Source organism: Alligator sinensis, unplaced genomic scaffold (assembly GCF_000455745.1).
Source record: "Alligator sinensis unplaced genomic scaffold, ASM45574v1 scaffold322_1, whole genome shotgun sequence".
NCBI classification, from domain to species: domain Eukaryota; kingdom Metazoa; phylum Chordata; order Crocodylia; family Alligatoridae; genus Alligator; species Alligator sinensis.
Genome location: NW_005842154.1, coordinates 775,319 through 787,750, shown reverse-complemented (window position 1 = coordinate 787,750; position 12,432 = coordinate 775,319). Strand labels below are relative to the sequence as shown.

The window sequence follows — 12,432 nt, the reverse complement described above, 5'->3', positions numbered from 1 at the left end:
CTCATGCATTATAAATGAAGGGAAGAAAATGGAAGCTGTCTGGGAAGCTGAACAAATTGCCCATTGTCTTGAGCAGCCTGGGTGACCAGAGGCGGCAGCTGTGGGGTTTTGTTCTTTTGTAGCAGTGTAGTTATTGATTGTCCATGTGGCATCCTCTGGAAGAGCAATCTCATTTTTCTGTGTGATTAGTAACAGGCTTAGTGTTCATCTTTGTTTGCTTCTTTTCTTAAATTAAAAGCTATATAGACATGTATGACGAGATGCAGAAGGCAAGTAGCACTGCAGGACAAACAATATGAAAGGGAGAAACTGCTGGTTTGACAGGTCACTAATTAATATTGATAAAGTTTGCCGTTTAGGGAGGTTAGGTTACTTCTTAATACCTCTAATAACAAATTGGAGCAGAATAAAGATTTCTAGAAGGGGATGTGAGCAAATTCATAGCAGGCCATGAGTCTGCACAGAGCTTAAATGAGCTTCTCAGTCAAAAAATGTCATTGAGTGCTTATGGTTGATTATGCTAGTCCTATTGAAAAATGAAAGTACAGCACAAGGGCTAAACATCCTGGGCGCCTATACATGAGTGCCGAGGCTGCTCTGACATGCTGGAATTACAGTATGTTGCAGCAGACTTGATTAATTGAGTCTGCTGGAGCACGGGGCAGTTGCTCTGCTCCAGCAGCCTTCTGCATCTCGTCTATCAGCGTTCCTGTGCTTAAAAATGGTGGTGGGGTGCTTGAACTAAAGCTCGTTGAGCAAGCTTTAGTTCAAGTGCCCGTACTGCCATTTTCAAGCATGGGGATGCTGATACACAAGACACGGCAGCACCTTGATTAGAGTGGCTCTTGGAGCCTCTCTAATTAAAGCACCATACGTGCTTAAGAGCACGTGTAAAAGTGCTCTTTGTATCTTTCTGTGTGTATGTGCATGTGTGCATAAGATGCAGGCTATAGAATGGAGTTATTTAAATGATTGACAAATCTGATTGTCCCGTCATGGTGCATAACTGTCAAATGGAGATAGTAATTTTGGGCGAGTAAAATCCTCCCGCATTCTGTTGCATGCAAGAATCCTTTAGAAGAAATTTGCTGAGTCTGATCTGAAGCTTCTAATCATGAAATTCTAACTGGCAAATACAGTTTTTTTGTATCATAGTATATTTTCCCCAAGGAACACTTGCAAACCCTTGTTCATATCCACTGCTGAACTGTCTCAGGAAACCATTAGATATTTCTAGAAGGTACATGACAGTATTTTAGCTCAGAAACAATAAATGTGCCAGTGCCAGCCAGAATGTTAGTGGATGTCAGTTTGCTGGCTACTGCATTTGGATCCGTCATGGAAGCCAGGCAGTTCCACATCAGCTTTTCAAATGAGGTAGAGTCCAAGCTATGACCAGAAAAGCAGTAGCATTAATTAGCAGTAGGAGACCTGATCCTTGGGCCTAGTGGTACCAGTAGATATCTTTCCATTGATTTTATTGAGTTGTGGGTTAGCCCTCTGATGTGCATGCACTTGGACTGCATGTCTTTTCCCCTGCCCTTTAAAGATTTGGGTCTTGGCTTTCCCACGGCACAGGCTTTACTGTTGTTTACAAGGAGCAAAGGAGTCCCCTGTGGTTTAGTGGTAGAATCCTTGTATACCGCACAGGAGTCCTGGGTTCAATTCCTGGACGCTTATACAAATACAGCCATGGAGGTACCAAATGTCTGGACTCAGTCTGGCCTTTGGATTCTGTCTCAGTGGCCTAAAGTGGGGATGGAAGGTCTAGGTAGCCTCCACTTCTCCAAAAAAACCCAACTCTATGTATCGAAGGTCTGGGTGACCTCTCATGGATACACCATGATCCAGAAGGATCAATGGTTGCCAAACAAGGAGCAAATCCCAATTTATGTGGGGATGAAGTAGGTGAGAATCAGTTTACACTTCTGTGGGGTAAATTCTGAGCTCTTGGCCCCATGAGGTAATTGCTCCTTACTTTTTTCCTTGGCATTTTTATCCAGTGTTCCAGGCAGTTGAAGTATGACCATCTCAAGGTGACCTTTAATTGGGAAGATTATTGCTGCTTTACAGCAGAAATGAAAGGAGGGGACTGTTATTAAAGCTGTTATTAGCATTTAAGGAGACGGTGGTAAACTTAGTTTTACAACTGGTCTACTTTACAGCTTCCTGATCCTTTGCAAACCAAAGCATTAGTCTCTCTCAGTCCAGCCACCTGTCAGCAGTTAGCAGGCATTATTTCATCATTTTGCAATAAAAGATAATAGAATAACGATTTATTTCCCCAGGATGATGTTTTAATGTCTCTCTCCGTTATCCCTTCCTGACAGTCTATGATTACAGTAAATGTTGTCTCTGCAACACCATGATAATGACTCCTTAATAGAAAGATTAACCTGGCTTAAATAATGTCACTCCTTGCCCCCTCCTTGCTTCCCTGGACCTCTTGCTCCATATCATACTCTCAGTCTTTGTGGATTACTCCCTTCTGCATCAGTGCAGATGGAGGCCATAAGAGACCTTCCTGCTTGCCAGTCGCTTTGCTTTTCCCAGCCTAAAGCGTGCTGTGGTAACATAGGGTCAAATGAAGCGTTTGAACCCTGCTTTTATGGAGTCTGCTGCCTGAGAGTAAGCAAACCTTATTGGCTAGGGAACCCAGGGCACTTTAACAATGCTTTTCACTCCCTAGGTTTCTGACATTTACTAGCTTTAAACAGACATACAGGGCTAAGTTGAGCCAGCAGGGTCAGAGATAGGATTGGTTCTTGGTGCCATTCGTGGGTGACACTATGCACACTTTGGCAGGAATAATGATTTCTCTGAGTAAGGACTGCTTTGGACATCTTGCTGTAGCGCCAAAATGTGCAAAACTTTTCATTGCTATGCAAGATGTGGCAATCGCATTGCTGAGTAGAAGTACCAAGTCCTCTCCTTTAAACAATATATATAGCCCAGGGATGTAAGCGAGAGTCAGGGAAACTACAGTTAGACAACCTCCCAGACAGGCATCATGCCCTGTCTGCCACTCTTACTTCTATGTTTAAAGGGCACTTGCTCTAATTCCAACCAGAGACTTCATTATTCTGGAAGTGTGTAGTTAATGTGACTGTGCTGGATCTTACATTCCAGCTGTGACATAGGTGTTATCTGGTTACTGTTCCATTGGGGTCTGAGATTGGACATATTCCTTCCTGCCCCCAGACAGTGTATTTTCACACATCCTTAAACCACCCTGGCATCATCATCATTGTGGAAGTGGTGGCCACAGCAAGAAAGCAAGATGGGACCCATCAGGATCTCTCCTGTGGGTTTGGAATCATGCGCCTGTTCAACGCCAAGTCTGAGCCAACAGATGTGGCTGTGAAGGGCAAAGGGTGAGTACCTCCTGCTCTGAGAGGATGTGTGCTGTAGTATCTGCATAGGGGTGGGGTGGGATAAGGTTCTGGGTCAGCACACAGTCATTGCTCTGCAGTGAGGGAGGAAGACTATGGGCATTAGCTTACAACTCCAGCAAATTGGACCTTCAGCTTTAGCACAGGCTTTCTGTATGACCCTGGGCAAATTAGTCTCTTTGTACCTCCATTTCCTCCTAGGCAATGGGAATACTAGAATTGTTGTGCACCATGGGACATGGGGAGCTAAGGAGAATGGGTCCCATGTAGATTCCCAGCACAGGCTGGTATGCAAGAGACCCTTTGACTTCATATACATGTATTTTAACCCATTCCCAGTTACATGATAGGCAGGGAACTCTTAACCCTAGATTCAAACATCAAGATCCACCCCCCAGAAAAGTCAGCTTGAACAAGGGACCTGACATTTCAGCAGCCGGCTAAGGGCTCCAAGGGATCTGTCTGCTATTAGAGGGGTTAGTAACGCAGAAGGGGTTAGTGAATGCTGTTGAACAGATGCATCCTGGGAAATTCTCACTGTAGGTTGCAGTAATTTGAAACTCCCCATTTGTCTTGCTCTGCTCTTTAATTACAGGCTCAAGCTGTACCATGGGACACCACGAGCATTGCTACACCCACTCCTCCAGGACCCTATAGAAAGTAAGCAGATAATATCTACCACTGTTTTCTTCCTGTATGCACTGTTGTTAGGTTATTTGCTCATGAGATGGAGCCTTTGCTAGGTGCTGTACTAGCTGCCAAAGCTTCTGGGCTGCTCAGGGGAAGATTTTCCTGAGCAGTGGGAGATTTGTCATTTCTCTCCCATGTTTGACTGTAGCAAGTGCTTGTCCCAGGGGTGGCTGCTTGGCCCATGCCAACCTGGCTCCCCTTGGGGCCCTCTCTCCTTTACTTGCCCGCCATGCCTTGATGGCTGATAAAAGGGAGGCTGCCCCAGGGCTTCCCAAGTCCGGTCTTACTCTTTGGACCACAGGTGCTTGTGGTTATTGCCTTAAGGGCCAAGTTCTTGGTCTCCATCCTTCCCAATACCCACTCCCATGCCTCACCAGTGATCTGCCAACACACCTCTCTGCCCTCTGGCAGGCCCCAGGCAATGGAGCTTCCCTCAATGCGCCCTAGTCCCCCCTGGGCACCAGAGTCTCCTGGTCCGTCCCCCCCCATGCACTAGAGTAGACCCTCTCTCAATGCTCCCTAGTGCCTTCTGGGCACTGGACCCTCTTGATCTCTCCCAGGCACCGGATCCTCTCCCAAGTACCTATTCCTTCCTGGGCTGAAGCTCTTTCTCTTTCTGTGTGCTTTAGGCCTATCTCTTCCAAAGCCTACTCTGGCCTTTAATTCTGCCCCTCAACGGGCTCTGGTCCCTCTTTCTCGCTGGGCCAGTTGGGACCTCCTAATCTCCACTTCAGTCCCTTCCACAACCACGAGGTGTTGTTTACCAGCAGCCCTTGTGTGTCATTGCCTCTGTCTCTTTTCCAAGGCCTGCATCACCCCTCTTGGGTGCTGGGCCCCTGGCCCCTATCTGTTTCAAGACCTGCCTAGCCCCTCTTGGGCACTGGGCTCCTAGCCCCCTATTCCCAGGCCTGTCTGTTCCAAGGCCTGCAGTGCCTCTCTCAGGCACTGGGCCCCTGGCCCTCTGCTCTCTGCTGCTCCTCTCCAGGCTATGGGCTCAACCACTTCTGGTCTCAGTCCTATCTGTTCCAAGGCCTGCCTCGTTTCTGGACTCAGTGCTGCTTGTCCCAGCTCAGCAACTGTGTTAGGAGCTCCTCTCTCACTGACACTCAGGGCTAGATTTCCTGACTCAGCTCAGGCCCTGGGCTTATGGCTCAAGCCTGGCCCCCTTCCACACCTGCCTCTGCCATACCTGCAGGCTGCTTTGCAAGCAGCCCCCTCTCTTGAAGTGACAGGCACCCCAAACATCCTGTCACATTGACCTCATGCCACAGTAGCCCCAAGGTATCAGGTCTCTCTTTGGAGCTCACCTAGACAACTCCTTGATCACCCATAGGGATCAGCTGCAGGCTTCTTGCATGCTGTATCTGCAGCACTCCTAAGGGAATGAGAACACAGATCTGCAATGCAGGTCTGTGCCTCCAACATTGGACAGCCATATCTCGAGAGGAACTGGTGCTAGCCAGCACCAATATTTTAGCTGGAAAGAACCCAGTGGAAAGCACAAATAGTCAAGGAGAAACACAAAGCCATGTGGCAGGAAAACGGAAGAATTCTTCCTTCCCCTGAATAATGAGCCATGTCACATTAAATATCCTGCCAAAACTGCAATCATCCCAGCAATTTGATACACCATGGAGATGTAGCTAATTCCCACTTCTGATGGGTGTTCTACTAGGTGACCCTAACAGAGCCCAGGGCACAGCTGAGTCAGGCCCAGACTGAAGGCAGGGAGAGCAGAATGATGGGCCAGGGAGGGAAAAGAGGCTCCTCTCTTGGCCACTGGCAGGATAGCCTGGTCTACCTTTGCTCCAGCTAGAGTTCTGCATAGAAGGTCACCTGCAGAAAGATGTTTGCTTTCTAGACTAAGAAAATAAGCCTGGCAGCCCAAGCACCAATTTTTTAGTGCAAATCCTGAGCCTTCATGCTAAGTGACAGGAATGGGTTTTGTGACTGCTTGGTGATCTTGGTCAATAAAGATGTTTGAGAAGCTGATGCTGCCAGGCCAGCCATGACAGCCCGTTAGGAAGCTGTCTGTGGTCAGTATATCACTCCCTGCAGAGAATGGCTGTTTGTGTTTATTGCAGTTTAAGAGAAATAAACTGTAGGTGAGTAATGTCCCTGTCCAGGTGCCAAGGGGTGCCATGGAACTATGTGAGGCAGTCAGAGCACGAAGTAGCCAGGAGTTGATTGTTGTTCTAAAAGAAAGCAGCCTTGTTGTCCCAGTTTGTGTAGGTGCTGCTGTTAACTTTCCATAAGGGCTTTCTGTGAATATCAAATGCTACTTAGCAGCTTGAGAGCGGAGCCTCATTGCTGTTAGCTTTTGAAGACTCGTGAGACTCGCTGGGCATCAGGGCACAAAACAGTGACTCTCGCATTTCGGCTTTGGTGTGGAGATGCCCTTCCATCCCAACCCTTCCCCTCAGAACAAGTCATTCCTGTGAGATAGAGTTGCACCAGGCTTCCTTCCTGAGAGCATGCCACTTAACTGCAATGGTATGGTGTTGATTTTCCCCACCTCCTGACTTTTCCACTTGGGATCAAGGAAAGGTGGCAGAGAAAAATTAGGGAAGGTGAATTAAAAATAAGTGACCTTGTGGATCTATGGAAGCCAGCTATTGGGATTAAGAATTTTCCTGCTACTGTAAGCAGCTGGCACAGAAATCTGACAGTCCAAATCCTGATCTGTGGTGAGTAGGCCTTAGCTGCTAGAAATTCACAGAATTGAGGCACAACCTCAGCAAGAATCACTTAGTTGCAGAACTCCTAGGGAAGGGATTTTCTTCTGAGTTCCTTGCAGTCAAGAGCGAGCATGTAACTCCAGGTGATCCAAGGTTGCTTAGTTGCAAGCTTCCACAGTTTGTGCATAGTTTTCATGTCCCCTAACATTGCAGGGTGTGGAGATCTGAGAGCTTCTCACTACAGTTTGGCATGAAAGAGCTTTTAATTCATGATGCCTGTTTGTGGGAAAATGGCTTTTTAAAAGTAGCTTTTGCATTGCTCATAAACTACAATTTATCGATACCTTCAGGGCATCTGCTTTTCTATCCAGCAGCTGGAGTTTACAGTCTGTCTCTCTGATTTCAGATACTGCATAGTTTTTTCTCCTGTTTAGAGAACAAATACATGACTGTGATGGAGAACAGTCACCTTCAGTGTACCCTAAAGCTACACCCACCCTTGGAAGCTGTATATCACCTTTTCCCTGAGAACCTGCTGATGTCTGGACTGCAGAGAATTCCTGGGTTGCTGCCAGCACAAGGAGACACAAGTAAGGGATCCATTTGTTCTGCTTCCTACTTGCGTAAATCAAGTCACAGGGTTGTGAGATCAGCTTAGCACATGCCAAGCTCTGCTGTTCATGATTTACCCTCCAGTCTGCCTGCTCCTATATGCGTGGGCTTTTACATAATGCCTACCAGCTTCTGAGTTTTGGAAGAGCCCTTGCCAGAAGACAGTTCCTCTAGCAGCGACTATGCTCAGTTCCCCCAGCTGACTGTGCTCAGTGCCCCCTAGATGAGATTTTCCCAAATGTAAAAAGAAAATCTCATCTAGGAATGAACTCCCCCTAGGGAAGTTAGTGCTGCCTGTGGCCCATTCTCCAAAGGAATGGAGTCCAGCCTAGGCTGGCTTTGTAGACGTGGTCAGTGGTGAAACACGTGCAAAATGCAAAGCTGGGTTAGTGACCCACCAAGCCTGTACCTGAGGAGGAGGCCAACCTGCTGGATTGTCCCTAGTGCAGTAAAAATGGGAACACTGGTGCTATCTGCTTGACTGGATTGGCATTGCCACTTGGACCTACTCAAGCTTGTAGAGCCTAAGTCTGCAGGCTCCCCAGGGAGGGACCTGGCCTTTTGGCCTTCTCTGTCCACCAGTTATTAGGAGCAGATGGAAACGCCTGAATTATACCCCCACCAGTGGTGACTATAGTGGGAAGAGAAGAGTTGTCTACCAGTCTCCTGGCTATGGAGTGGGAGCAAGGATGTGGGGATGAGGAGAGGGGTGTGATGCAGAGAACAAGAAAGGACCCTGAATTCAGGTCTTGCCTTGGCTTGGGGATGGAGCTTCTTCATGAGTGTCTTATCACATGGTGCCAGTGCACAGTTAGAGGGCTTAGTTCTGCTGTTCTGACAGTCAAAGGTGAGGGTAGAGCTGTGTCCCACAAAGCCCTTTGTGCACACAGCCTCCTGAATGTTTGTATTTCACAGCCTCCCTTGACTTTTCTGTCAGAGCTGATCAGGAAGAGCTGGCCCGGCTAAATGTCAAGAGCTATGGTTTAGTTTCTGCCTTCCACTGTCCCTTGTCTTGGGTCAGTTGCTGTGAGGATTTCCTCCTTCCTCCCCCACACATACCTACACCCCTGGAAGTCCCCTTGTTCAACTGAGGAAATGGTGGGAGTTGCTTTCATCTTTGGGGGCCATAGGAGTATGGGGTCACCCTAAGCTAATGGATCCCCCAGGCACATTGGGAGGTCAGGGCTTCCTACAGGAGCCTTGTGCCTGTGCTGAGCCTGGCTTGGAATCCCTCGCCTCTGATCCCAGTGCCCACTGGCTGCAAAACTCCACTGAGAACCCAAACCTAAGACCCCTGGGAGATCTGTAGTGAAGGTAAATCAGGCCTGGCCTTTAACCTGCTTCCCTGAGGCCAGAGGGAAAGACAGTGTGCAGCCCTGGACTGGTTTGCCCACTCTTCCATCCTCTGCCCTCAGAGTCTCTGCAGTCTGCCCAGGGACCCATGCATTATTGTGAGTTATATAGAGAAATTATTGGAAAATTAAAAAAAAAGACCAAATGGCTTTGCAGCATGTCAGAGCTCTCTGTGGTTTTACAGGATCTCATGTTTGCTCTGCGAGCTCAGAGCTGTGTCCTTCATTGCCAGGATTCTTGACATAGGCTCTTCACCTACTGTGCCATTGTTGGGAGAGAAGGGATCTCTGGTCATGACTGCATCCACACAAGACAGTCTCACAGTTCCTTTGCATGGATATAGTTCATGAAACCCATGAATCCCCTAAATACTAGGGCTGCTTAGTAGACTGAAGATAAGCCGCAGAATAAGCTTTAAGGTAGGAGATGCACAGCAGTAGTTCAGCCAGAGATAGTTTAGCCTTCATTACAAGATCTTTTCTTTGAGCCTCTTGCTCAGATGCCTGTTGGTCTCTATGCCATGCTATTCACACTCTTCTTATCAACCTCTCTAACTCAGTGTCTTTGAGTACAGAGGCAGAGAGGCCAACTGTTCTGACTGAATCTTCTAGAACTGGCACCAGTTCATACCTAAATAGAGAGGAAAACTCAAAGAGAGGCTGATGAATGGTGAGTTGGGGGCAGAGCCTTTGCAGCAGCCAACCCACGTGCCTGGGACTCTGCCCCACAGCCAAAGATGTCCACCTTTCTGACTACATTCTTGGAAAGACCCAAGATGCACCTCTTTAGGAATTAACTATCTGTCAGCACCCCTCAGAGCAGCAAAAAAGGAAATAAAGCAAATGGCTTTGCCTGTTCTGTGACTAGAGGGGAGAAGAATGATAGGATAAGATCATCCAACTGAAACTTCATAGAGCTTGCTGCTGCTGTTGAAATGGGAGAAGTAAAAGCTCAGCAATCCCTGTGGGTCATTCACATGGATTGATACAACCATGTGGCTTTTTTAATTAGCAACCATTAATGCAGCAAAGTCAAGGAGGCATGAACATATTTACCAGAATGTGCTGTTCAGAATCGGAAACAACCCCATCAACCACTTAAATATTAAGCAGCCCCACTTGGCTGCAGTGTGCCAAGTCATCAGGTGCCACTTCTGTGTATGCATATGCTGGCAGCTGTCTCATTTGCAGAGAGTGCAAGTGTGGGAGCAAGCTGGATAAAGAGCTGGGATGTTGGGCTCATCTTCTCCTTGGCGACTGCTGTGAGATCATGGGACTACCCCAGAGATAGGTTGTAGAAGGTAAGCACAGGCCCTCTAAAATGAGCCTCTGCCATAAGGCAGTGTTTCCCAACCAGTGTGCGACAGCACAAAAGTATACCATTAGAGATGAACAGGTGTGCCGCAGAATTTTGCCATGGCAATGGAGCTACAATAGGTATGAGGATGGGGAATGCCTTAACAGGTATGCTGTGGAAAATTTGTATTAATGTCAGTGTGGCTTGGGCTGGAAAAAGTTGGGAAACACTGCCATAAGGGACAGCAGGACTAGTCATGGATATCATAGGAGTCTACCAGACATTGCATGCTCAACTAGGTCTCACTTTGTATCAGAAGACCTTAAATCACTTTACAAACACTGTTTGCAAACCCACCAGGAAACAGGCAAATATCACTGTCACTGTCAGATGGCTGACTGGAGGTACTGGGTTTGTCAGACCTTTGCTCAAGATATTGCATCCAGTCAGTAGAAATTGGAATCCAGTACTCCCCATTCCCCATCCTCTGGTTTAACCCACAGACACCTTGAGCACATCCACACAAGCCCACCTGTGCCTCTTGCAGCATCTCAAACCCCTCTGAGATGCTGCAAGACTCATGCCGGGAACAAATATTCCCCATGCTGCATATTTGCAGCGCAGGGGCAAAATTTGCTGCCTGGAGACAGGGCTGTCTCTGCAGAGGGCGAATTGGGATGACTGCTCCAGGCCCCGCATTTTGGGGAGCCCGGCCAAGCTGGGCAGAGTGGCTGCAGCCCCTCTTACAGGGCGGCGTAGAGCTGGTGACTGCGGTGCTGCCGGCTTTGCATCTAGCCACCCACCACTCCCCTCCTCTGCCAACATCACTGCTGCCTTCACATCCGGACCCTGCACAGGCTGATTTGCCCCAGGGCCCACACCCTGCTAGGATCGTCTCTGCCTGGAGATCCAGGTATCAGAAAATACCCTGGGGGAAAAAAAGCCAGGCAGGAAAGCCTTGAGGTAACCGGAGGCTCAGGTCCTCCATAGAGACGCTCTGGTAGCCAGCCAGAACGTCTCTATGGCTGGCCCTTACCCTGGTGCTTCAGCACACTGACTGCCCGTGCAGGGCAAGCAGCAGTGCAGGCTGCAGGGACATGGACCCAAGCTCCATGACAGGTAGGCAGGGGGTGTGGGGTAGCTGGAGGGGGGGGGAGGGGCCTGCCCAGCCCCAGCTTCCTGATTGCTTCCTGCCCCCCCCCCAGTCTCTCCCCCAGCTTTCTGATTGCTCCCCCAGCTCCCTGATCGCTCCCCCACCCAGTCCCAACTCTCTGCTTCTTGCTCCCCCAGTCCCCCCTGCCCTCCCTCCTGCCCGGCCCCAGCAGCCCTGCACTAACTGGCTGCAGCAGTGGCTTTCAGGGCCTCATGGCACAGCCCCCCGGCATGGCGTGGGGTACAGTGGGGATCAGCCCTGACCACGGCACCCATGCTGCCACTGCCACATTGCAGGGGTGCAACCCGGCTTGGCAGGGGGCGCCTGGCAGGGCGCCACGCGGTGCTGCACGCTGTCAGGCAGCTTGGGGCTGCTCAGGCTGAGTGGCGCCAAGCCCTGGATGACAGTTGCAGCGACCCTGAGCTGCCTGATAGTGTGCAGCACCGTGCGATGTCATGCTGAGCCGAGTTACACCCCTGCGATGGAGTAGTGGAGGTGCAGGTGCCAGGCAGCTGGGGCCAATCCCTGCTGCTCCCCGCTGCCCCATACCGTGAGGGGGGGCTGTGACATGAGGCCCTGAGTGACCCTCATGGCCACTGCTGCAGCCAGTGAGTGCGGGGATGCTGGGGCCCAATGGGGCTGGGACCAGGCTGTGGAGCAAGCGGGAGGCCTGGAGGAGCGAGCAGGGAGCTGGGACTGGGTGGGGGAGTAAGTGGGGGAGTTGGGAGTGGGCGGGGGCACATGGCCCCTGCGGGGGGGCTGTAGCCCCTGCAGAGGGAATGTGGCTTCTGTGCGACGATTGTGGTCCCTGTGGGGGGGCAGTTCATGACCTGTGCAGGGGGTTGCCCCCTCCTGAGCAGCCCCCCCATACCTTCCCTGTCACACCCACAGTCCCCCCACAATCCACCTACAAACCCCACACCCCCAAGCCACCCCCACAAACTCATCATCCACATACTTGGTCCTGTCTGTCAGGAGTGAGGGGACTGGGGCAGGGAGCAGGCTGTGGGTTGAGAGTGAGGGGCAAGGGCAGGTGAAGGACACTGGCACATCAGTGCTGCTCAGCACTACAGATCCTGGTGAGCGAAGGGGTAGGGGTAGCTCTGATTTTTCTAGTACTAATAAGCCAAAAGTAAATGCCAAACTGTATAGATATTTAGAATTAATTTTATGATGATGATAGAGGCACTGGTAGGCTTCCAACTTGCTTTAAAATTGTAAATATATCAATAAAACATTGCCCAACTGATTTGATCTC

The 12,432-nt window shown here is 49.6% G+C and overlaps 1 protein-coding gene across 5 annotated transcripts in view; it reads left to right on the top strand.

Annotated features, from left to right (window-relative positions):
• NPHP4 (nephrocystin 4) overlaps nucleotides 1-12,432 on the top strand; it is a 104,555-nt gene that overhangs the window by 14,284 nt on the left and 77,839 nt on the right. For 3 of the 5 annotated variants that reach the window (XM_025206412.1, XM_025206411.1, XM_025206413.1), the window contains 3 exons: nucleotides 3,202-3,374; nucleotides 3,988-4,052; nucleotides 7,195-7,350. In XM_025206412.1, the coding sequence (XP_025062197.1) occupies nucleotides 3,202-3,374; nucleotides 3,988-4,052; nucleotides 7,195-7,350 (394 nt within the window). Of the gene's footprint in view, nucleotides 1-3,201; nucleotides 3,375-3,987; nucleotides 4,053-7,166; nucleotides 7,351-12,432 lie in introns of those variants that run through there. The other 2 variants (XM_025206414.1, XM_025206415.1) reach the window with 2 other exon arrangements.